General features: G+C 39.5%; 2 protein-coding genes across 2 annotated transcripts in view; one reads left to right on the forward strand and one right to left on the reverse strand.

The window, feature by feature from the left end:
* The window catches only part of LOC134823189 (polyunsaturated fatty acid 5-lipoxygenase-like), a 1185970-nt gene that overhangs the window by 709668 nt on the left and 448523 nt on the right, over nt 1–27779 (forward strand). The gene's annotated exons all lie outside the window — the stretch shown is intronic.
* On the reverse strand, nt 199–26772 carry LOC134823264 (phospholipid-transporting ATPase VB-like). The gene is made up of 8 exons (XM_063834663.1): nt 25157–26772; nt 23242–23418; nt 15232–15330; nt 14278–14356; nt 7866–7934; nt 6413–6582; nt 3948–4118; nt 199–2890 (listed from the first exon to the last, which is right to left on the reverse strand). Exons 1-8 carry the CDS (start codon nt 26036–26038, stop codon nt 1889–1891), a joined length of 2649 nt encoding a protein of 882 aa, XP_063690733.1. The 5' UTR covers nt 26039–26772; the 3' UTR covers nt 199–1888.

Raw genomic sequence — 27779 nt, forward strand, 5'->3', positions numbered from 1 at the left:
ATTATAAAGGAATGCGGTTTATATTGATGATCTGATAACTAAACTTATTCTCTACAGATTAGAAAACACCGCTATAAAATAGCCGTGTGCCTTTAAAATAATTTTAATCACGATTAAGTAAATGATCATAATTATGCTAATTATAATTATGTTAATCATAATTATGCTACTAATCGTAACTTCCCAGCTTGAAAAAAATTGATTTTCTGTGCTCCGAGGATGTCTGTCAGTACGCTTTACAGTCAAACCAAGAATAACCGGGAATTTTTACCATCATCAACTAAATAAGCTCAATTCAATATGAACCCCTAGCCTTTTCACTAGGAATTCGCCGACTTACCGGAATTCTCCGAAATGACGGGAATTTCCGAATAACCGGGAAAATGTACACATGTCTGTCTTCGCCTAAGATTCCCTGCATATTTGGAGGTTTGACTGTATTCTGAAACCCTTGCAACACAACATGCAAACTAAAAAAAAAAACCGGCGTTCTTTAATTTAAATATTATATTATTAATCAAAATTATATTATTAATTTGATCAACAAGCTTTACAGATACACGTATCAAATGCAGCAGAGATTTTCGAAAAGGAAATGCTGGCCAGATATCCCTTCTTAACTAATACACTAATTATACTAGGCGATTGAATTTCTCTTGGACCTTAAAACCGGAGACAGGACCCGTAACAAATTCTAATATAACATTAAATTAGTAAAATAACCAGCTCACCCCAGCTAAGGGAGTGTTAGGTGGTTTTTGTAACCATAGTAGGGGACTATAGCCGGCCATAACTTTCATATTGAATACGCTAATTATGGGTAAATGGCCAAAATTTTAACACAAAATAATTGTGGTATTATGATGCAGCAATAAATAAATATTCACTTCATCAATATGAATTGCAAGATACAAATTTTAAAGTGTTTAAAAAGCTTGGACAATGGACATATTAAGTTGATAGTAATATAATAAAATTGCCATCTAGAATTAAGTTACATTCATGGCCTGATAATACCGAAATAACTGTTGAGCCGTTTATAATAACATGGCAAAACTTAGTGTTGGAAGCATAGCTATAAGCTATAAGCTATAACCCCCGGCTATAACCCCCGGTAACAGTAAAATATAGGATTATTCCCTTGCCTTCAATATAACAAACATCTGAAAATGTAATATAACAATAATAACAATACCCCCTTATTTAAGTCAAACTTCCGAGTAATTTTCTTTATACACCATTTAAATCTAAAACAATTAAACAACAGAATATCTGAAACTTGAATACCGATATATCACTCCGAACAATTGGCTAGCGGCCAATAATGGAGTATTGTTGATAATTATCATACAACCAAAATTTAAAACACTTTACACGGCTGCAGTTAAAACGACTGAGGACGGTTTTAAAATAACACTGTGCCATTTAATATTGCACAGGTCACATTTTATCTACACTATTTTACATCGCCAGCTTCAATGATTCAACCTTTTGTTCCGTAAGGAAAAGGGAATATTGTTACTGTAAGTCACTGCCGTTAAATAAGTTTTGTTTTTCAGAATACGTGACAGTATTTCTGCCAAATTTCTGACGAATTTTCTTGAATTTGTTCTCAGATTCATTAAAAACACGAAAACGGGCCTTTTTTTAAAGAAACACTGACGTACTACGAACTTAGTTAAAAGTTTAAAAGTCAAAACTAGCAAAGGACTTATTTCACGAACTTTACATTCATAAATTGAACAAAAATTATTGCATATTTTGAGGGGGACATTTTAACGTATTTAACAGCGATGATTAAAAAAGATCTGTGGCTCCCTCACGACGGAGTGATTAATTAATAAATAATTAATTTGAAAGGAAGTAATTTTAAAGGAGGGAACTGACGTTACACAGTGACCTGAGCCATGTCTGAATCTTTTTTAGAGTCCTGGTTCCCCCCACCTATAGAAGCAGCTCTTAGACCCCCCATGGGTAGGAAGTCATTCTTAGCTAGTCTCTTCTTACTCTTATACCAACACGAGTAGAATGAATCGTAAGGTTTCTTACTGTTAGTCTCGGAGCTGGTCAGGACGGAGAGAAGGACCCGGGGAAGGAAGGACAGGATGATGACCAGGACCAGGTTTAACCACGTGATGGAGTTATCAAAGCTCATCTTGAAGGTGTAGTGGGGGTCCTCGTTAAAGAACTGCCAGAGGAAGTCCAAGGTGCCGTAGCCGTAGAACCAGGACATCTCAATGATGAGCGTCATGATTATTGTGACGACAAGGAGGACGGTGATGTTGGGACACCGGACCAGGAAGTTGAGGTTCATGACAGTCAGGGAGATAAAGGTGAGACCTGCTCCGAACTCCAGCTTACTGATGGTACTGTCCCAGCAGGACATGGCGTGGATTGAGAAGACTATGATACCGTGGTATATAGCTTCCAGACACGCTGCAATCTGATTAGTGTGGTTAAACACTTCGTTAAGTCTGCCTGCTCGGTAACCCCTCGGGTCGTGGAGAATCTCCTCCTTGCTCCCTCCGTACTGATTGAGTAGAAAGGAGATAAAGGTGCCGGGTGTTGTCCAGAAGGTGTTGAACGTCACCACAAGGAACTCTTCTTGTGGGAAACTCCCGCTGAAGCCGTTGAAGAACTGATAGAAGAGAGATAGGGTAGCGTTAAACAGGTTCTTGTAGAAGAAGTAGAATATAAAGTCTGATATGCGGTGATAAGTCCACTGTCCGTGTACTAACACCAGTTTTTGAAGCATTCTGAACTGCTCGATAGCGAAGTCGGAGGCCATGACAGCTTGTGTTCCCTCGCGTCCTGCAATGCCAATTCCAATGTCAGCTTGTCGCAACATTCCGACATCGTTTGCGCCGTCGCCCACAGCCAGTGTCATCACCTGAAATGTAGATGTGTGAGCTGTTGCTTAATTATAGGAATTAACTTGACATTGTACGGGGGTTGTTCACTTGATCTCCACATCTACATAACATTAACTCCACATCTACATAACATTAACTACACATCCACATCTACATAACATTAACTATACATCCACATCTACATAACATTAACTATACATCCACATCTACATAACATTAACTATACATCCACATCTACATAACATTAACTATACATCCACATCTACATAACATTAACTATACATCCACATCTACATAACATTAACTATACATCCACATCTACATAACATTAACTGTACATCCACATCTACATAACATTAACTATACATCCACATCTACATAACATTAACTATACATCCACATCTACATAACATTAACTATACATCCACATCTACATAACATTAACTCCACATCCACATCTACATAACATTAACTCCACATCCACATCTACATAACATTAACTGTACATCATTCAGGATCTGGGAACAATCTAGGCCGTTCAATACAGGACAATACAATAGGATCAGTATTCTACCAGGGGCCGGGGGGGGGGGGGGGGGGGGGGGGGGCGGGGGTAAATATACTGGTTATATTTAATTCATTATACTATTATAGGGTAGTATACATTTGCAGAATTTGCTTTTCTACATTGGAAGACTGTAAGGGATGATATATGCAATATTCGTTACTCTACACTGCTCTAAATATCGCTGCAAACGAAACCTGATAACAAAGATTTTTGCCTAATCATGACTCAAAATAACTTACATTAATAGTTAGAGTTAAATCATTTTACAACAAAAACGGAGAGGATACATGGTAGTCGCTAGAGCATTCCGTGTCCTTGACACTCATCCGGGTAACGTTTATAATTATCAAAACCAACAATTACAATCACAATCACAATTACAATTACAGTTACAACCACAACCACAACCACAACCACAACCACAACCACAACCACAACCACAACCACAACCACAACCACAACCACAACCACAACCACAACCACAACCACAACCACAACCTACTCACCCCAAGTTCCTCTCTGATAAGGGACACGAGTGAAGCCTTCTGTAGCGGAGTAACTCGACAACAAATCACAGTCTGACAAGTCTGGCATAAAGCCAGGAAGTCCGTCCTCAACTCGTAACTCATGAGGTGCTCAATTGCACAGCCGTTAATTATCAGCGCCTGTTTGTGTACCTGAGGGATGTCTTGTTAGATGTGGTTATTTACTGAATATAAGTAAAGTAATAATCGTCGATCGTCATGATAATTTACCTATAAATTGCAGTGTATAATTTTACTTTATTTATTTATTTATAATTGATAATAATGTACTGATTCATGATTGGTCTGCTGAAAATATAGCTTAGCTATATCAAAGGTAGTCTGGAAGAATTGTTTCCTGGTTTTCAAGATTGGTCCAATATTGGTTAAAATATTCGTAACAGCTGGTTTTAGATTAAGCAGTAAGGTTAACTTATACCTTAACCAGAGTTAGAGTGAAACGTAGACCGCGACATGCACAGATCAAATTCAGATAACTTAAACTTACAATTACAAGTCAATATTTCCTCAGAAAGATAATGTAAGTTGGTACCGTAAGTTACAAGGATTACAGATATAATCTGCAGACTGGTTCCCAGTTGCTCACATCCCCCGGCGGTGACTTCAACTCTCGCAAATTAGTTTTAATCACAAACTCAGCTACACTGCAAATTCTCTCACCAATATTCAGACACTTTTGGGCGGTTTACTACACTTTGAGGTATGTGGGTTATGTCCAGCAGAATATTTCTAGTTATCTGACTGTAAATATTTAAAGGTGCTAATCAGTCCGCAATATTCTGGAGGGTCACATTTCTTAAGAGTTAGAGGACACGTTCATTTCCAAACGGTCAAAAGCGAAACCACATCAAATTTCTCTGAGATCATGGTTTACACTTTACAGGTTAATGATTCTTATTTAAGATAACATTTTCCGTTTTCAGCTGCATACGTATCCCTACACTGAGTACCTACAAGTTGGTTTGCAGTAAAACTAATGTTGCCACGTATTACTATTTACATGAGTAGTGAGCTCTACTCCAATTTATCGTGGAAACCCTCCTACAGCACTACTACTACCCGTAACCAGGAATCCCGGTCGAGCTCTGCCCGTAACGCTCCTGCCACAGCTACATTCCTCTAACATGAATACCACCTTGCTGTTTTACGTTATGCCTTGAGAAATGTTAAAAGTGTGCAGACGGACAGCATACAACTTTGTGCAGATAAGATTCATATCAGTTTGTTTACAAAATATGTGGATGTGCAGTTAGAATTGCTCTTGTACAGGCAACAAGGTTACCAGGTTCAGGTTTTTACTACCCTGCCATTCAAATTTCTACATAGTTTTTGTGAGAAAACTGAGCAGTTCTAGACGGTGAGGGAGTGGTGAAGATGTGTGGTGGAGTCTAAGTTCTGTGTAATAGTTTGTAAGTTTCAGAAGAATTGGTCCAGCTACTCGGGTGAAAGTAAGTAGTAACTCGGAAGAAGCATGCAGTCTACAGCGATGTCTACAATCACTAGTAGTAGCAGATTCAGGTTGTTTAGGTACAATAGTAAGATTGATGGTGGGGCTGAGGAATTTGTAGAATTCCTTTACCTGCCCTCAGACAATATCCGCAATGTTTAGGGTTTAACAGGATACTCAGTAAAGTTTTAAAATGTAACTCCCAAAACTCAAAAGTACTTGGATATTCGATGTACGGTAAGTTAAAGAACTCCTGATCCAACGAGTGCTGAAGGCAGGAGTTTTTTTTTTCAGGGGTTCTATAAATTCTTTATGGTACGGCACAAGACAACAGTCTTGAGAAAATTTTCCGACCTAAATTTTGAAATTTGGTGCATTTCAACCGTGTCAAAAAATTGCCAAACGACTGTAACTACTTCCGACACATACTGTACACAGTACACATATTGTACACAGTACACAGTGAGAGGGAGGGAAGGAAGGAGGGAGGGAAGGGGCAGTACATACTACACAAAGTGGGGAGGCACCACACAGTGGGCCCCACTGAGTGGGGGGGGGCGACACAGTGGGCCCCACTGAGTGGGGGGGCGACACAGTGGGCCCCACTGAGTGGGGGGAGGCACCACACAGTGGGGCCCATTGAGTGGGGGGAGGCACCACACAGTGGGCCCCACTGAGTGGGGAGAGGCACCACACAGTGAGCCCCACTGAGTGGGGGGAGGCACCACACAATGGGCCCCACTGAGTGGGGGGAGGCACCACACAGTGGGCCCCACTGAGTGGGGGGAGGCACTACACAGTGGGCCCCACTGAGTGGGGGGAGGCACTACACAGTGGGCCCCACTGAGTGGGGGGAGGCACTACACAGTGGGCCCCACTGAGTGGGGGGAGGCACCACACAGTGGGCCCCACTGAGTGGGGGGAGGCACTACACAGTGGGCCCCACTGAGTGGGGGGAGGCAGTACACAGCGCACTAACCTGGCCTGTAGGTGTGTGAGCCATGACCTCGTTCAGCTTCTGCCGTGTAGCCTCCTTTGTGGAGGTCTTGAACTTGTGGAGGAGAGTGTCTCGTGAGTACACTTGGGAACTGTAGCCGATACTGACCGCTGTTTCTTGCTTGTCTCCCGTCAGTACCCATACTACTATTCCTGAGATTTAGTGTGTAAGCTGTTCTGGGCAACAATTAGTGTGTTATTAGTGCGTTAGTTCTGGGTTTTTAGGTGTGTGACTATAATAAATAGTTCTGGGTAACATTTTTCCTTTTATTCTCCGGAAACCTAAGGTTCTAAGGTTCCAGTAGATGGGCCGGTCCTTATATCTAAAACATTGTACCAATCAGTACTTAGTAAGTTTTAATATGGTAACTCATGTTGTTTGTTTCCGTATTATGGATGCTATGGTAACCAAATACTAGCTAACTACGCCACATAGAAGGGTATGCTAATTGGCAAACTTCTGGGCCGAAACATGGCAGATATACTGACAATTTAAGTTATACGGTTATATAAGTGGGATAACTATTTTTATTTAATCGTATCAGCCTGAATCCATGGCCCCACTTTACTATCTATTTATAGAGGCAGAGCCACGAAGTTCACAGTAATCGAGTGACCGAGCCCGAGCGGCATTAGTTACAAAGAAATCTGCAGAATTGAATATTGTATACTTCCAAGGGGCACTCATACGCAAGTCACAGAAATAATTGCCTCGGTCACCGTTAGAGGACTCCAGGAATTAATTTAATCTTATTAAAATATGTAACTTATCGGAATATTTTATTAATATAATGTCACGATAAAATACCATTGATACTATTGCTAGATTTATAAATAATTCAAAATTAGATCAAGGCCCCGGTCGTTTAGCCGCCAATCAGAGGAGAGTCTAGAGCATAATATTATGTGTACAGAATTCAAACTATTTTGATCAGCTCCTCTGTTCGCATGAAAAATTCATTTTGCGGTTTCGAAGAAAAGGCCCCGATTGTAAATAGATGCCAAGTGCCAACTACCAAGAATTTAAATTCAATCTTGTGCAAAATCTCGAGTGCGAAAGGTATGATTTAGTTATTTTCGAGATGATCAAATCAATACTAGACCAACATAGAGCTCCCAGAAAGATCCACAATGTAAAGGAGTAAAAGTTAATTAAATGAGGTTATCGATGAGTGAGTAAAACAAACAAATAATACACAACAACGAAATTATAGACACCAATTCGGCGCTCTAAACAGAATAAAAACATGTTTAAAAACAAATTATTAATAACAATTTACAGAAGGGTGTATAATGTTGGTTTTTACATAAGTTAGATCACGATTCAATGGCTTGAATATAATATCTTTTTTGTGGCATGTTTTTATTGTCCAAGCATTTTACAAATAATAACATTTATTTATTAATTTATAAAAATATAATAAGACTCTGTTTACCTGCAGCTCTAAGAGAAGAGAGGACCTCTGGGACTCCTTCCTGAAGCTTGTCTTCAACACCAGTACCACCTGAAACAAAAAAATTAAAATTAGCAGATTTAAATATCCAGAAAAATTATCTGCTAGCTGTTATGATATTATAATAATGCAGTTCGAAATCATCAATATTTAAGCAATCAAATTCTACAATATTTATAACTAAACGTTTGTCCCCTAAGTTTTTTTCCACTACTTTTTAAATAGATATAGTTTGATTATCAGCGGTATCGCTCTCACACATTATCATTATTGAATTGAAGGTCTGGTTTACGTGGTGATGTGTTAGTTACTGGACCTTCCAGAACTTTTCAATAAAGTTACGTGTATAGTGTATGTAGACTATTATAGTGTAAAGTGTATATACACTAGTGAACGTATACGTATTACGCGACGTTCATTAGGTGAACGTGGGAGAGATCTCAGATCGAGGGTAAACGCCTAAATAGCATTTAAACTTGTTAGCTCATTGTTGGGAAAATAAAACTAAGGCTCTTAATCGAAGAAAGGGAGTCGCCTAATATAATATCTTATCCTTATTAGTAACTAATCATATCATAAATTCACTGTGTATAACTCCCTGTTAACTGTTTATCATCAGACAGTGATTTAGTCTTATATGAACCTATGCATGGTAAAGCACAGCAAGGCCGACCAAGACAAAGCTACTTGTCTATGTTACTGAAGGAAGTTGGGACAAACTCTAAAGAGGAACTGCGAACCCTGATGCGGGACAGGGATATATGGAGGGGGTTATCTGGCTTAGTTCCGACATAGTAGTAGTAGTTAACTGTTTGACTTGACAATCGCATTAGCAGATTAGAGTCACATTAATTACAAATAAGTGTGGCTAAACTTTAGAGTCACATATTTACATTATATCATAATATGCCGAATGATAGGAAACTTTATTGAGGGTTAAATGAGGAGGGGTACCTGCTAAAGCCTAAAAGATCAAGAATCTGTCTATGATACCCAAGAGTATTATACCCAACATTGACCGGCGAACTGATAGCTACTTCAGAAGCAATGAAACTACAATCTTCTAGATAAAATGAGTCTATGATACCCATTCAGTAAATCTACTTGTAGTCAACTGTAAACATAGTATTAGCTATTTTATCCTAATTTTAAGTCTCACGAGGGCTTGCCTTTTGTTTTAATTTGTGGGGGAAGAAATGTTGCGGGGGGGGGGGGGGGGGGGGGGGACAAGTACGTTCCGCCGACCGCCACTGAACGTGACACGTGACAATCGCACTTTCTCAGGAATCTTGATAGGGGCGGTGATCCAAGACGTGGTCAAAAGAAAATCCCGTGACTTAATATTACCCTCCCTGCGTCAGAGAATTCTTGTGAATTTGTGGACGAATTTGAAAAGAGTTGCCCTATATTCTGGAGGACATGTGTGTCTGAATCCCTGGTCATTAGTCATAGTCATTAGTAGTCATTAGTCATGATCTCAGGTGTGAACCTGGTCATTAGCTAACTACCGAAACATTTGTGAGAAACAATTATCTTCGGGACCAATACCACATGACAGTGGTACGTGGGAACACGTGAGTAGTTCATTATATTATTGGAATACAGGTGGGACTTGTGGGGCTGTTGCTTAGCAACGGATTTGTCGTTAGTATTTTGGAAAAGATTGGAGATAACTATGCAGAGTTTGCAGATTGCTACAAATGAATATTATATATGCCGCTTGTTTACAGCGATACCTTGTGTAATTGAAAAGTTTTAACAAATTCTGCTGTAATAATGACAGTATTACCACATTACGATATCAGTATCACACTGATTACACAGCTACAGGATTGTGTATGTTGGCAAGCTTCAATATACGCGTGTAATTAATTGTGGTTTAAGCTTTGAATGTTTACACAATCCAATCAAGTGATGACTATACAGTAAGTTTGTCAACTTGGTTTACATCTTAACACATTTTAAACAGCATGCTCAGATGGCAAAAACTCAAGATTTGTTGTGATCTATTATAGAATATCGTGAAACTTATTCAATTTAGATCTCGAAATGCTCATTTTAATATTATGAGTACATACACTCAGTGAACATAGCAGCATGCTATGAGACTGTCAATATTGCGTTGTACACGCAACATCCCAGCCTATGCTGCAGATTGTACATGAAGACTTGGTTCAGACACTTAATAAAATTATCGGTTAATGGTTTCGCTTACTAATTATCCGTTAGGCAATATTTTACTGGAACTATTACTGACGTCATAACCATAAGATTTGTGCTCTGTTTTTACAGAACATATTTCATCAGTTCTTGTGATCTGTATCGGGAGAATTTATAATTGGAAAACAATCTCCCGAAATTTGGCAGACTCAAAGTTCGAGCTACCACGAGTCCACGACAATGGAATATACTATACTTTCGCTGAATCTCAGCCTAAAGATGCCACGTTGAGATGGAATGCCATTGATTGGGAATTACCAGAATTATCAGTTCATGACTGATGACACAAACTATGTAAACGGGGATAAATCATTAATCCTGATATGCGAGGGAGATGTTTACTGAGATCTGTACTTACAAATATTCTCAACCTTGTGACCTTTTACGGACGAAGCTTGATTAAACCCGAACTAATATTACATGCATAATATGTTTATAATTTAAACAATGCCAGGACTATTCATGATTAATCTGGTACGTGATCACTAAAACCACAAGTGTGTTACATGACCCAAGAGTAGCTACAGCCGGATATCCTGTTGCCATTGTTGAGCATAACAACTGTTTTATCAACTTCTCAGGCTCTTTTTAACTTTTTTTAAACAAATCAATGAAGAACCGCATTGATAATGGGATGTTTAATTTTACAATGTAATACAAGATGATGAGTGATGACACACCATGATCAAATGACAGGTATCTCACGTTTCTTTTAACCACTCATTACATTTTAATAAGATTTAAATTGAACGTCACGATCTAGTCACGTAGAGCCATGTGGGAATAATTTGACCAAAATATTCACAGCGATTCTCAGGAATTCATTACGTAGGAAATAGCTGGCGTAGAGCCAACACATGCAATTCCTGCTGACGTTACAGTCTTGTGAGAGTTTTTAACTTACTTTTAACTCACAAAGTTAACATTGTTATGCATGATGGAGGTGATCAAGCGGTGATTTAAATTATGACAGACAAAAAGATTGAAAGATCCCATCTCGTGATTTTTGAGGAAATTGATAATTCAAAATTAATTGTAGTTAGGGCATCGTGAAAATTGTCTGGGAAAAAATTTGCCCCAAGGGTTTCTGTGCAGAAATGTCCTTAGTCCCAAAAACCACCCAAAGAGTGGCACACTGTCCAGGTCAGGTCTGTTCAGCTTAATAGTTATAGAATATTCTCTCTAGGTACCTTACTATCAGACTTCATAAACTCTGCCGCTATATAATAAACATCAGGATTCAGGAAGACACTGAAAGCTAGATCATAATACTGACCTTCAGATAAGTTATTAGCATATTTATATAAGAATTCTGGAGAAACAGATGCGTTCCAATTGCTTTCCGCATTGTGCTCAGATCTCTTTGAAAAGAGTTAATCCAATTAGCTCACGATTGTATGAGCACATCATGAAATTTCAAAACAAAGCAGCCGCTATAAACCACATACACACACACACACATGGCATCTGTTCAGTTAGTAGAACCCGTGATATAGCGTGTGGTAACTAGTGGTAACTGGTGGTAACCACCATAGGTGCAGATTTCGTTTTGAGGTGAACTTTTAAGTTCCCAAAAAATTTTGCGAAATAGGGTGTTTTAGGCTAAATTGAAAGTTTAATGAATTTACAAAAATGTATGGTTTGGCATAATAATTGCCTACAATCCTGACCTGAGTAATTTCCCCCTTTGAGACTTTATTTTGGGTTGAAAATTGAGTTTATCGAGAGGAAGTGAAAAATCTCTGGTTCAAATTTGGATTTGAAGCCATGTTTAATTTTTTCTGTTGAGGTCAATTTTTTGCGCAGAAAGCGCTCGATTTTTGGGGAAAAAATTTAAGTTTGCTTTTAATTTTTAAGGTCCTGTCGGCACCTGAAATCGACGAAATCTGCAGGGGTGGTAACCACTAACCACGCACCACTTGTTCAACCATAATTGAGAGGAGTTTTAAACGATTATCGATCACAATTATCTTGGGTTCTAGAACCGTATGGTAATATAAATCTACCAAATGTGCTAAAATATAAACCTTGCTTATTGTACATGTTAACTATTTAACGCCCAAGAAACTCCCAATATGGTTAACTCACCTATCAAAACGAGATTTCTCTCAATAGAACTGCATGCTTTGCTAACAGCTTCAGCCCAAGAAACTCCCAATATGGTTAACTCACCTATCAAAACGAGATTTCTCTCAATAGAACTGCATGCTTTGCTAACAGCTTCAGCCCAAGAAACTCCCAATATGGTTAACTCACCTATCAAAACGAGATTTCTCTCAATAGAACTGCATGCTTTGCTAACAGCTTCAGGTTAACTCACCTATCAAAACGAGATTTCTCTCAATAGAACTGCATGCTTTGCTAACAGCTTCAGCCCAAGAAACTCCCAATATGGTTAACTCACCTATCAAAACGAGATTTCTCTCAATAGAACTGCATGCTTTGCTAACAGCTTCAGCCCAAGAAACTCCCAATATGGTTAACTCACCTATCAAAACGAGATTTCTCTCAATAGAACTGCATGCTTTGCTAACAGCTTCAGCCCAAGAAACTCCCAATATGGTTAACTGACCTATCAAAACGAGGTTTCTCTCAATAGAACTGCATGCTTTGCTAACAGCTTCATATGGTTAACTCACCTATCAAAACGAGATTTCTCTCAATAGAACTGCATGCTTTGCTAACAGCTTCAGCCCAAGAAACTCCCAATATGGTTAACTGACCTATCAAAACGAGGTTTCTCTCAATAGAACTGCATGCTTTGCTAACAGCTTCATATGGTTAACTCACCTATCAAAACGAGGTTTCTCTCAATAGAACTGCATGCTTTGCTAACAGCTTCAGGTTAACTCACCTATCAAAACGAGATTTCTCTCAATAGAACTGCATGCTTTGCTAACAGCTTCAGCCCAAGAAACTCCCAATATGGTTAACTCACCTATCAAAACGAGATTTCTCTCAATAGAACTGCATGCTTTGCTAACAGCTTCAGCCCAAGAAACTCCCAATATGGTTAACTGACCTATCAAAACGAGGTTTCTCTCAATAGAACTGCATGCTTTGCTAACAGCTTCATATGGTTAACTCACCTATCAAAACGAGATTTCTCTCAATAGAACTGCATGCTTTGCTAACAGCTTCAGCCCAAGAAACTCCCAATATGGTTAACTGACCTATCAAAACGAGGTTTCTCTCAATAGAACTGCATGCTTTGCTAACAGCTTCATATGGTTAACTCACCTATCAAAAGGAGATTTCTCTCAATAGAACTGCATGCTTTGCTAACAGCTTCATATGGTTAACTCACCTATCAAAACGAGGTTTCTCTCAATAGAACTGCATGCTTTGCTAACAGCTTCAGCTCAAGAAACTCCCAATATGGTTAACTCACCTATCAAAACGAGGTTTCTCTCAATAGAACTGCATGCTTTGCTAACAGCTTCAGGTTAACTCACCTATCAAAACGAGATTTCTCTCAATAGAACTGCATGCTTTGCTAACAGCTTCAGGTTAACTCACCTATCAAAACGAGATTTCTCTCAATAGAACTGCATGCTTTGCTAACAGCTTCAGGTTAACTCACCTATCAAAACGAGATTTCTCTCAATAGAACTGCATGCTTTGCTAACAGCTTCATATGGTTAACTCACCTATCAAAACGAGATTTCTCTCAATAGAACTGCATGCTTTGCTAAACTCCCAATATGGTTAACTCACCTATCAAAACGAGATTTCTCTCAATAGAACTGCATGCTTTGCTAACAGCTTCAGGTTAACTCACCTATCAAAACGAGATTTCTCTCAATAGAACTGCATGCTTTGCTAACAGCTTCAGGTTAACTCACCTATCAAAACGAGATTTCTCTCAATAGAACTGCATGCTTTGCTAACAGCTTCATATGGTTAACTCACCTATCAAAACGAGATTTCTCTCAATAGAACTGCATGCTTTGCTAAACTCCCAATATGGTTAACTCACCTATCAAAACGAGATTTCTCTCAATAGAACTGCATGCTTTGCTAACAGCTTCAGGTTAACTCACCTATCAAAACGAGATTTCTCTCAATAGAACTGCATGCTTTGCTAACAGCTTCATATGGTTAACTCACCTATCAAAACGAGATTTCTCTCAATAGAACTGCATGCTTTGCTAACAGCTTCAGGTTAACTCACCTATCAAAACGAGATTTCTCTCAATAGAACTGCATGCTTTGCTAACAGCTTCAGCTCGACCTTCCATCTTAACAGACGCCTGAAACAAAAGAGAGTTTATTATTTTCTCTGGAACATTCCAAAGTGGAGAGCCAGGTGTTGCCTAATTGTAGCAGGTAGTTCTGTGATTGCCTAATTGTGGTTATGTGACCTGAGCTCTGAAACAGACCTCACGTGTCCCTAGTGACCAGGTGTACAAACATTGTAAGATTTTATTTGAATATGTATCAATCCTGAAACTGGTCTCCAGTTTCTTATGTTCCTGTAGGACCAACAATAAGACCGCCGTGTGTTCTGCACCTGTTACATTCATCATCGGCAACAAGGAACTTTGATCACTTTTATTACAGAACTATTACATTTATTAAACAGAGCTCTATCATTTTATCACAGTGTTACTTGTGGAGCTGAATTAACAGATAAGGAAAGCCTGCATGTAGAAAATATATAACATTTAATCACACTGGACAGAGAGGTGATTGCATGGCAATAAGAAGCAGTATATTATTGTAACAGTCCTTATCATCCAGTCCTCACTCCACAGTGGGCCTGGGAACTGTGTATCATAATTAATATTTCCACGGACAGGCTCTTTCAGCAAATATTGTAGGTAAACAGGTGCAATCCTATCACTTGTTTTTAGTGAGTAAAATCAACTGCAATAGGTAACAAGCAGTACATTGTGCGAGTGCATGAGTATGGGATAAACAAATAAATTCCAATATACTAGTCCTTGATATACTTGAATATTTCACAATACATACTAATCAAGATTTATCGTAACTTTCACGCGTGCGATTTGGATAATTTCAAATAACCTAATCAAGTAAAAGCATTAAAATAAAAGTTACTGTAAAGTAAAAGTAAAGTAGAACTAATCTTAATAGTGGTGTTATTAAACTTTATTAAACTCACATGTCTGTAGCGGAGAATGAACTGCTCATACTCTGCCTGCTCCAGTATCTTGAACGCAAATGCTAGTGTCCTCAGTCCCTTTTTAGCAAACGAGTTGATCTGGCAAGGAGATTAGTTACTATCTAGTAGATTAGTTCATGGTTCTTTTTATCTAGCATCCTTTTATTTTGTTATCATTTGTTTTTATGAACAACTAATTATTTTTGTTAACGTCTCTTAGCCATGATCTACTAGTATAGTGTGAAAGTTCAACAATAGACGTCCTATAACCTGGCTATTGTAGCTGCTATACACTGTACAGGTGTTTGTAACTGTGTTAATATATAGTTATAAGTGTAGTGTAAACGTCTTGTATAGATTGTTATCATATACTGATACTGTGAATCATCATCCACTGTAGCACCGTGTATAACAATAGATCACGTGTAATAATAGATTTGGAAAACTCTCACTTACTAACCACGTGACCTTACTTCTAACGCTACCTTACTAACCACGTGACCTTACTTCTAACTCTACCTTACTAACCACGTGACCTTACTTCTAATTCTACCTTACTAACCACGTGACTTTACTTCTAACTCTACCTTACTAACCACGTGACCTTACTTCTAACTCTACCTTACTAACCACGTGACTTTACTTCTAACTCTACCTTACTAACCACGTGACCTTACTTCTAACTCTACCTTACTAACCACGTGACCTTACTTCTAACTCTACCTTACTAACCATGTGACCTTACTTCAAACTCTACCTTACTAACCACGTGACCTTACTTCTAACTCTACCTTACTAACCACGTGACTTTACTTCTAACTCTACCTTACTAACCACGTGACCTTACTTCTAACTCTACCTTACTAACCACGTGACTTTACTTCTAACTCTACCTTACTAACCAAGTGACCTTACTTCTAACTCTACCTAACTAACCACGTGACCTTACTTCAAACTCTACCTTACTAACCACGTGACCTTACTTCTAACTCTACCTTACTAACCACGTGACCTTACTTCTAAATCTACCTTACTAACCACGTGACCTTACTTCTAACTCTACCTTACTAACCACGTGACCTTACTTCTACTCTACCTTACTAACCACGTGACTTTACTTCTAACTCTACCTTACTAACCACGTGACCCTACTTCTAACTCTACCTTACTAACCACGTGACCTTACTTCTAACTCTACCTTACTAACCACGTGACCTTACATCTAACTCTACCTTACTAACCACGTGACCTTACTTCTAACTCTACCTTACTAACCACGTGACTTTACTTCTAACTCTACCTTACTAACCACGTGACCTTACTTCTAACTCTACCTTACTAACCACGTGACCTTACTTCTAACTCTACCTTACTAACCACGTGACCTTACTTCTAACTCTACCTTACTAACCACGTGACCTTACTTCTAACTCTACCTCACTAACCACGTGACTTTACTTCTAACTCTACCTTACTAACCACGTGACCTTACTTCTAACTCTACCTTACTAACCACGTGACCTTACTTCTAACTCTACCTTACTAACCACGTGACCTTACTTCTAACTCTACCTTACTAACCACGTGACCTTTCTTCTAACTCTACCTTACTAACCACGTGACCTTACTTCTAACTCTACCTTACTAACCACGTGACCTTACTTCTAACTCTACCTTACTAACCACGTGACTTTACTTCTAACTCTATCTTGCTAACCACGTGACCTTACTTCTAACTCTACCTTACTAACCACGTGACTTTACTTCTAACTCTACCTTACTAACCAAGTGACCTTACTTCTAACTCTACCTTACTAACCACGTGACCTTACTTCTACTCTACCTTACTAACCACGTGACCTTACTTCTAACTCTCACTTACTAACCACGTGACCTTACTTCTAACTCTACCTTACTAACCACGTGACCTTACTTCTACTCTACCTCACTAACCACGTGACTTTACTTCTAACTCTACCTTACTAACCACGTGACCTTATTTCTAACTCGACCTTACTAACCACGTGACCTTACTTCTAACTCTACCTTACTAACCACGTGACCTTATTTCTAACTCGACCTTACTAACCATGTGACCTTATTTCTAACTCTACCTTACTAACCATGTGACCTTACTTCTAACTCTACCTTACTAACCACGTGACCTTATTTCTAACTCGACCTTACTAACCATGTGACCTTATTTCTAACTCTACCTTACTAACCATGTGACCTTACTTCTAACTCTACCTTACTAACCACGTGACCTTACTTCTAACTCTACCTTATTAACCACGTGACTTTACTTCTAACTCTACCTTACTAACCACGTGACCTTACTTCTAACTCTACCTTACTAACCACGTGACCTTACTTCTAACTCTACCTTACTAACCACGTGACCTTACATCTAACTCTACCATACTAAACACGTGACTTTACTTCTAACTCTACCTTACTAACCACGTGACTTTACTTCTAACTCTACCTTACTAACCACGTGACTTTACTTCTAACTCTACCTTACTAACCACGTGACCTTACTTCTAACTCTACCTTACTAACCACGTGACTTTACTTCTAACTCTACCTTACTAACCACGTGACCTTACTTCTAACTCTACCTTACTAACCACGTGACCTTACTTCTAACTCGACCTTACTAACCATGTGACCTTACTTCTAACTCTACCTTACTAACCATGTGACCTTACTTCTAACTCTACCTTACTAACCACGTGACCTTACTTCTAACTCTACCTTACTAACCACGTGACTTTACTTCTAACTCTACCTTACTAACCACGTGACCTTACTTCTAACTCTACCTTACTAACCACGTGACCTTACTTCTAACTCTACCTTACTAACCACGTGACCTTACATCTAACTCTACCATACTAACCACGTGACTTACTTCTAACTCTACCTTACTAACCACGTGACTTTACTTCTAACTCTACCTTACTAACCACGTGACTTTACTTCTAACTCTACCTTACTAACCACGTGACCTTACTTCTAACTCTACCTTACTAACCAGGCCACGTGACTTTACTTCTAACTCTACCTTACTAACCACGTGACCTTACTTCTAACTCTACCTTACTAACCACGTGACCTTATTTCTAACTCTACCTTACTAACCATGTGACCTTACTTCTAACTCTACCTTACTAACCACGTGACCTTACTTCTAACTCTACCTCACTAACCACGTGACTTTACTTCTAACTCTACCTTACTAACCACGTGACCTTACTTCTAACTCTACCTTACTAACCACGTGACCTTACTTCTAACTCTACCTTACTAACCACGTGACCTTACTTCTAACTCTACCTTACTAACCACGTGACCTTACTTCTAACTCTACCTTACTAACCACGTGACCTTACTTCTAACTCTACCTTACTAACCACGTGACTTTACTTCTAACTCTACCTTACTAACCACGTGACCTTACTTCTAACTCTACCTTACTAACCACGTGACCTTACTTCTAACTCTACCTTACTAACCACGTGACCTTACTTCTAACTCTACCTTACTAACCACGTGACCTTACTTCTAACTCTACCTTACTAACCACGTGACCTTACTTCTAACTCTACCTTACTAACCACGTGACCTTACTTCTAACTCTACCTTACTAACCACGTGACCTTACTTCTAACTCTACCTTACTAACCACGTGACCTTACTTCTAACTCTACCTTACTAACCACGTGACTTTACTTCTAACTCTACCTTACTAACCAGCACGTGACCTTACTTCTAACTCTACCTTACTAACCACGTGACCTTACTTCTAACTCTACCTTACTAACCACGTGACCTTACTTCTAACTCTACCTTACTAACCACGTGACCTTACTTCTAACTCTACCTTACTAACCAGCACGTGACCTTACTTCTAACTCTACCTTACTAACCACGTGACCTTACTTCTAACTCTACCTTACTAACCACGTGACCTTACTTCTAACTCTACCTTACTAACCACGTGACCTTACTTCTAACTCTACCTTACTAACCATGTGACCTTACTTCTAACTCTACCTTACTAACCACGTGACCTTACTTCTAACTCTACCTTACTAACCACGTGACTTTACTTCTAACTCTACCTTACTAACCAGGCCACGTGACTTTACTTCTAACTCTACCTTACTAACCACGTGACCTTACTTCTAACTCTACCTTGCTAACCACGTGACCTTACTTCTAACTCTACCTTACTAACCACGTGACCTTACTTCTAACTCTACCTTACTAACCATGTGACTTTATTTCTAACTCTACCTCACTAACCACGTGACCTTACTTCTAACTCTACCTTATTAACCACGTGACCTTACTTCTAACTCTACCTTACTAACCACGTGACCTTACTTCTAACTCTACCTTACTAACCACGTGACCTTATTTCTAACTCTACCTTACTAACCACGTGACCTTACTTCTAACTCTACCTTACTAACCACGTGACCTTACTTCTAACTCTACCTTATTAAACACGTGACCTTACTTCTAACTCTACCTTACTAACCACGTGACCTTACTTCTAACTCTCACTTACTAACCACGTGACCTTACTTCTAACTCTACCTTATTAACCAGGCCACGTGACTTTACTTCTAACTCTACCTTACTAACCAGGCCACGTGACCTTACTTCTAACTCTACCTTACTAACCACGTGACCTTACTTCTAACTCTACCTTATTAACCACGTGACCTTACTTCTAACTCTACCTTACTAACCACGTGACTTTACTTCTAACTCTACCTTACTAACCACGTGACCTTACTTCTAACTCTCACTTACTAACCACGTGACCTTACTTCTAACTCTACCTTACTAACCACGTGACCTTACCTCTAACTCTACCTTACTAACCACGTGACCTTACTTCTAACTCTACCCTACTAACCACGTGACTTTACTTCTAACTCTACCTTACTAACCACGTGACCTTACTTCTAACTCTACCTTACTAACCACGTGACTTTACTTCTAACTCTACCTTACTAACCACGTGACTTTACTTCTAACTCTACCTTACTAACCACGTGACTTTACTTCTAACTCTACCTTACTAACCACGTGACCTTACTTCTAACTCTACCTTACTAACCACGTGACTTTACTTCTAACTCTACCTTACTAACCACGTGACCTTACTTCTAACTCTACCTTACTAACCACGTGACCTTACTTCTAACTCTACCTTACTAACCACGTGACCTTACTTCTAACTCTACCTTACTAACCACGTGACCTTACTTCTAACTCTACCTTACTAACTACGTGACCTTACTTCTAACTCTAGGTCTTACTAACCACGTGACCTTACTTCTAACTCTAGGTCTTACTAACCACGTGACCTTACTTCTAACTCTACCTTACTAACCACGTGACCTTACTTCAATTCTAACTCTACCTTACTAACCACGTGACCTTACTTCTTACTCTACCTTACTAACCACGTGACTTTACTTCTAACTCTACCTTACTAACCACGTGACCTTACTTCTAACTCTACCTTACTAACCACGTGACCTTACTTCTAACTCTACCTTACTAACCACGTGACCTTACTTCTAACTCTACCTTACTAACCACGTGACCTTACTTCTAACTCTACCTAACTAACCAAGTGACCTTACTTCTAACTCTACCTTACTAACCACGTGACCTTACTTCTAACTCTACCTTACTAACCACGTGACCTTACTTCTAACTCTACCTTACTAACCACGTGACTTTACTTCTAACTCTACCTTACTAACCACGTGACCTTACTTCTAACTCTACCTTATTAACCACGTAACCTTACTTCTAACTCTACCTTACTAACCACGTGACCTTACTTCTAACTCTACCTTATTAACCACGTGACCTTACTTCTAACTCTACCTTATTAACCACGTAACCTTACTTCTAACTCTACCTTACTAACCACGTGACCTTACTTCTAACTCTACCTTATTAACCACGTAACCTTACTTCTAACTCTACCTTATTAACCACGTAACCTTACTTTTAACTCTACCTTACTAACCACGTGACCTTACTTCTAACTCTACCTTATTAACCACGTAACCTTACTTCTAACTCTACCTTACTAACCACGTGACCTTACTTCTAACTCTACCTTACTAACCACGTGACTTTACTTCTAACTCTACCTTACTAACCACGTGACCTTACTTCTAACTCTACCTTACTAACCACGTAACCTTACTTCTAACTCTACCTTACTAACCACGTGACCTTACTTCTAACTCTACCTTACTAACCACGTGACCTTACTTCTAACTCTACCTTACTAACCACGTAACCTTACTTCTAACTCTACCTTACTAACCACGTGACCTTACTTCTAACTCTACCTTACTAACCACGTGACCTTACTTCTAACTCTACCTTATTAACCACGTAACCTTACTTCTAACTCTACCTTACTAACCACGTGACCTTACTTCTAACTCTACCTTACTAACCACGTGACCTTACTTCTAACTCTACCTTACTAACCACGTGACCTTACTTCTAACTCTACCTTACTGACCACGTGACCTTACTTCTAACTCTACCTTACTAACCACGTGACCTTACTTCTAACTCTACCTTATTAACCACGTGACCTTACTTCTAACTCTACCTTACTAACCACGTGACCTTACTTCTAACTCTACCTTACTAACCACGTGACCTTACTTCTAACTCTACCTTACTAACCACGTGACCTTACTTCTAACTCTACCTTACTAACCACGTGACCTTACTTCTAACTCTACCTTACTAACCACGTGACCTTACTTCTAACTCTACCTTACTAACCACGTGACCTTACTTCTAACTCTACCTTACTAACCACGTGACCTTACTTCTAACTCTACCTTACTAACCACGTGACCTTACTTCTAACTCTACCTTACTAACCACGTGACCTTACTTCTAACTATACCTTACTAACCACGTGACCTTACTTCTAACTCTACCTTACTAACCACGTGACCTTACTTCTAACTCTCACTTACTAACCACGTGACCTTACTTCTAACTCTACCTTATTAACCACGTGACCTTACTTCTAACTCTACCTTACTAACCACGTGACTTTACTTCTAACTCTACCTTACTAACCACGTGACCTTACTTCTAACTCTACCTTACTAACCACGTGACCTTACTTCTAACTTTACCAATTTCATCATCTCGCTGAGCTGGCCTAACTACTATTGTCTATAATTATTATGTAAAATCACACTTTCTAACCATATTGAATAGCAACTCATCCATATTGAACAGTTAATACTGATTATGAGAAAGTTGTACACGCTATTAGTGTCATGGTCACGTGACCTCGCAATGAGTTACGGACTGGTACCATGCCTATACTCCTTTATAATACACCTCATACTGGGCTCATCACAAGCAATTAGTCAGTCCTCTAGAACATCCGCACAAACAACTTATAATATCTCTCAACTAACTTACACTCAACTCTTAAAGTACATTCACTTCTACACTGTACCGGACACTGGACAGGATTATTTTGAAACTTACCTACTACTGTACTAGTACTCAAACAATACATTCACTATACCAAATTGCTCTTACCAATACCAGGGTTGGAGGGGTACCCGGTACAATACATTCACTATACCAACTTGCTCTTACCAATACCAGGGTTGGAGGGGTACAATACATTTACTATGAGACAAGATAAGTTTTATTTAGTTGTGTATTTTTCTTGAGTCTAATTTCATGAAAACAATTTGTGCGTTGTTATATTAAAATGTAAACTCAGTCAGGATTATCGGGAAAGGATATAACCCTGGTAAATCGGTATTTTGATTGACACTAAATAAACTGAATAATATTCACCACCTCCGTAGTCCGTACTAATAATAGCCTTAACAGGATTAAAATATACTAGTGAACAGAATAATATTCCTCTCCTTAACTAATAAAACATAAAACAATTAATACACTAACATGATCAAGAGTAGCAGCTCTCAGCTCATCCTCCTCCTTGCTCTGCGAAGTCCGGAGTCTGCCGTACACTGCCGAATCAGCACCCTTCGTGTACATTACCATCTTCATGGTACGAGGATGAATCACAATAATACTCTGACACTTTCGGACCGAGTCAAAAGGAAGGGAGCACAGTACCTGGCGTGGTTTAGGTGGTTAACTGTTGGGATTGTGAGTTAAAAGGAAGGGAGCACAGTACCTGGCGTGGTTTAGGTGGTTAACTGTTGGGATTGTGAGTTAAAAGGAAGGGAGCACAGTACCTGGTGTGGTTTAGGTGGTTAACTGTTGGGATTATGAGTTAAAAGGAAGGGAGCACAGTACCTGGTGTGGTTTAGGTGGTTAACTGTTGGGATTATGAGTTAAAAGGAAGGGAGCACAGTACCTGGCGTGGTTTAGGTGGTTAACTGTTGGGATTATGAGTTAAAAGGAAGGGAGCACAGTACCTGGTGTGGTTTAGGTGGTTAACTGTTGGGATTATGAGTTAAAAGGAAGGGAGCACAGTACCTGGTGTGGTTTAGGTGGTTAACTGTTGGGATTATGAGTTAAAAGGAAGGGAGCACAGTACCTGGTGTGGTTTAGGTGGTTAACTGTTGGGATTGTGAGTTAAAAGGAAGGGAGCACAGTACCTGGTGTGGTTTAGGTGGTTAACTGTTGGGATTATGAGTTAAAAGGAAGGGAGCACAGTACCTGGTGTGGTTTAGGTGGTTAACTGTTGGGATTGTGAGTTAAAAGGAAGGGAGCACAGTACCTGGCGTGGTTTAGGTGGTTAACTGTTGGGATTATGAGTTAAAAGGAAGGGAGCACAGTACCTGGTGTGGTTTAGGTGGTTAACTGTTGGGATTATGAGTTAAAAGGAAGGGAGCACAGTACCTGGCGTGGTTTAGGTGGTTAACTGTTGGGATTATGAGTTAAAAGGAAGGGAGCACAGTACCTGGTGTGGTTTAGGTGGTTAACTGTTGGGATTATGAGTTAAAAGGAAGGGAGCACAGTACCTGGTGTGGTTTAGGTGGTTAACTGTTGGGATTATGAGTTAAAAGGAAGGGAGCACAGTACCTGGTGTGGTTTAGGTGGTTAACTGTTGGGATTGTGAGTTAAAAGGAAGGGAGCACAGTACCTGGTGTGGTTTAGGTGGTTAACTGTTGGGATTAGGAGTGAGCGAGAGTGGGTGTGGAGTGGGTGTGGAGTGGGTGTGGAGTGGGTGTGGAGTGGGTGTAGAGTGGGTGTGGAGTGGGTGTGGAGTGGGTGTGGAGTGGGTGTGGAGTGGGTGTGGAGTGGGTGTGGAGTGGGTGTGGAGTGGGTGTGGAGTGGGTGTGGAGTGGGTGTGGAGTGGGTGTGGAGTGGGTGTGGAGTGGGTGTGGAGTGGGTGTGGAGTGGGTGTGGAGTGGGTGTGGAGTGGGTGTGGAGTGGGTGTGGAGTGGGTGTGGAGTGGGTGTGGAGTGGGTGTGGAGTGAGCGAGAGTGGGTGTGGAGTGGGTGTGGAGTGGGTGTGGAGTGGGTGTGGAGTGGGTGTGGAGTGGGTGTGGAGTGGGTGTGGAGTGGGTGTGGAGTGGGTGTGGAGTGGGTGTCTGTGTTTTACTTCTAACTCTCACTCACTAACCACGTGAAGCGGTGGTTATGATGTTGCAAGTGAGAATTACGTTTGGATGATGATCAAATGTCAAATGTCTGAGAATTTGACTTTTGTAATGGTATTATTGGTTTTGCTTACGTTAGTGAACATTTAATTGTGATCTGAAATGATCGCATATTGTACAATTAGGGATGATCGTTCAAATATTATGTAATATTTGAACGATCCCTAAACAAAGTTTTTCCATTTTGATGTACAATCTATATTTCAAATAAAATGTTTAAAAAATAGCAGCAGCTGTTCTTACCTTGTATCTCATGATAACTTTCTGTTGTCTGACCACACAGCTCTCTGGAGTTCTCCTCAGAAGCACAAACCCGTACTCTCGCGCGGCGTTCACTAGTGACAACTCATCTGGAGACTCAGCTTCATACACAATACCGTTAAAGTCACGTGGGAGGTACTGGGAGAAACTTGTGCCACGTCGACCCTCGGATGTCACCATGACAGTGTTGCAGATGGTCATGGCGATCACCACACTGTTGACATCTTCGTAGCCAGTTTTAGCTTCAAGTGCTTCTGCCAGAGCAGGATCAACAGGAGGTCTCTCGCCCCCATTGTCATCCATCTTCAAGTTATCTGAATTATTACCCGTCTTAGAGCTGCCAAACACTCTTCGACAAGCTGACATACATTTGAAAATCATCTTGTTTTCAGTCAAAGTTCCTGTTTTATCGGAGAAAACATACTGAACCTGCCCCAAATCCTCTCCAATACTCATTGAGCGGCAGTTTATTGCCCTCTCACCAAAAAGATCGAGATCTTTCTGCAAGAGCCACATTTGCAGCAACTTGGTAATCTCGAGGAGGATATACAGAGACATTGGGATTAGCTGATTGAAAATAATGACAAACGTGAAGAAGGACAAGAAAGCAAGGTATGCTATCTGCTGAGTTTGGGGTATCAAATAGGGTGCTACTTTGTACTCAGTCACAAAGTTATCTGTCATATTGATAACCCGGGTCATGTTATGGACCCTTGGATCTGAATAGGACCGCAGCCACAGCCACTGTCCAAACGCTGATATGAAACATATCGAGATAAGGATTAAACACATGATCAAGATAGTGCCGTTCATCGTCCTTTCAATGTTGCTTATCTTGGTGCGACCCCCTTTATTGTTCTGCATGGCTTTTGTGTCATGACCAGCATACACTACCAGACCAACAACATAATCAGTGTTCTCAGCTCTGAACCTCTGAGGATAAAATTGTCTAAATTAAGAGTTCTATTTTCTTGTTCATGATGAAGATACCCGTTGAGTTCAGACAAATCATCGTTTGGCATATCAACACTTATATCTAATTCGAGATTTCGCAAACCGGTGGATTCCATGTTAGGAATACTAGCACAAGTCCTTTGTTTGAGATTGGTCTCACCATCCAGTGTGGAAGTGTCTGCATAAGCAAAACCAAATTCATCAGATGTGTCGATAATGAGAATGTCAGTGGGAGCCTCTTCCTTACACACCACCTTGATGACATCTCCAACTTGTAATTCTTTCCACCTTTTCCGATAGTACTGCCCAGTTTTCTTATCATAGCACTGAGAGTCTCTACTGTTGATGCGATCATCTTGCTTGGCTCGTCGAATGTCCTCATACAAGTCCTTGATAGCATCACTTAACAGTACTATACAAATAGGCATTATAGAAAAATATTTTCCGACTGCATTAAGCTGAGGGACCCAGTTCAATGCCAACATGATTAAAAAGAACCAATTGGCCACTCTGTGAAACTGTTTGTATAAATTGAGAGGAACGAAATTCCACCATCTGTAGTTTGTTGTGCAGATACCGTTCTTTCTGAAGTCTGTATGTCCAAAAGCTTTTACATGTCTAGTTTTTTTGTTTTCCATTGATCTGAGATTTTGATTCATTAGTTGTTGCAATACAACAATCATACAGTAATCATACAATAATCATCTAGGAGACACTCTGAAAGACCTTCATTGGCTGCCTATTAGTTACAGAATTTAATACAAGTTATTGCTTCTTGTCTATAAATGTCTTAATGGTATGGCCTATGGGACCAGATTATTTAAGTAATATGTTTAAATATGCCAATTATAATCATCTTATCTATTTGACTGAACCTAGAGTTTATACACAGTATGGAGAAAGATCGTTTCAGAAAGTTGGCCCTAAATTATGGAATGAGCTGCCTCTTGAAATTAAGAATTGCATGTCACTGGAATCTTTTAAAGTGTATCTGAAAACGTTTCTTTTTAAACGTGCTTATGATATTAATTAATTTATTATTTTTTCAATGTTTTTACTGTTAAGTGCATACCCTTAACCTTGTAATTTAGTGTATCAAGTCTTTACAGCTTTCTATGGTTTGGAACCTAAATGTGGATTGCTTTTCAGGTTTTCTTGTATCCTGACTTGTTTTCGTGGCACACCTGTGCATTTTAAGTTGTTGTGCCACTATAATCTATAAGTTTAAATTATTATTACTATATCGGGTCTCAATAAGAGGTCTCGACTGCCTAGGCATCAAACCTTGGCAATCGGTAATTTTCCTCTGGCCCGGAGTCAGCTGACCCTAGGGACCAGAGGATAAAGGCGTAGAGACTGTGTGTATCTAAAAAAGTGGTTGTTTTTAAAAGAGACAGGGCTTCCAACGCAAGGGAAGAAAAACGGGAGAAAGAATCACTTATTATTATTATTATTAATAATTGAGTAAAGTATTAACCAGATGGCCTGAAATTCCTTATGATAAACCAACTGGTGAAAATGTAACAAGAATAAATTGAATATTTAAAAGATGGTGAATAACACTACAACAATAATTGTTGCCCATCCCCAAATATCTATGACAAACAAATAATCTATGACAAACAAATAATGAAGACACACAGAATGATAA

This window comes from Bolinopsis microptera, chromosome 11 (genome assembly GCF_026151205.1).
Source record: "Bolinopsis microptera isolate Bmic1 chromosome 11, MBARI_Bmic_1.0, whole genome shotgun sequence".
In the NCBI taxonomy this organism is placed as follows: Eukaryota; Metazoa; Ctenophora; class Tentaculata; order Lobata; family Bolinopsidae; genus Bolinopsis; species Bolinopsis microptera.

What these genes read in the sequence shown, in the direction of transcription:
- LOC134823264 (XM_063834663.1), bottom strand. Translation starts at nt 26,038, where the DNA reads ATGCAGAACAATAAAGGGGGTCGCACCAAGATAAGCAACATTGAAAGG. An exon ending in AAGTTATCATGAGATACAAG is followed by an intron (nt 23,419 to 25,156) that starts GTAAGAACAGCT and finishes AAACCACGCCAG; the next exon opens with GTACTGTGCTCCCTTCCTTT. An exon ending in TCATTCTCCGCTACAGACAT is followed by an intron (nt 14,357 to 15,231) that starts GTGAGTTTAATA and finishes CTTTTGTTTCAG; the next exon opens with GCGTCTGTTAAGATGGAAGG.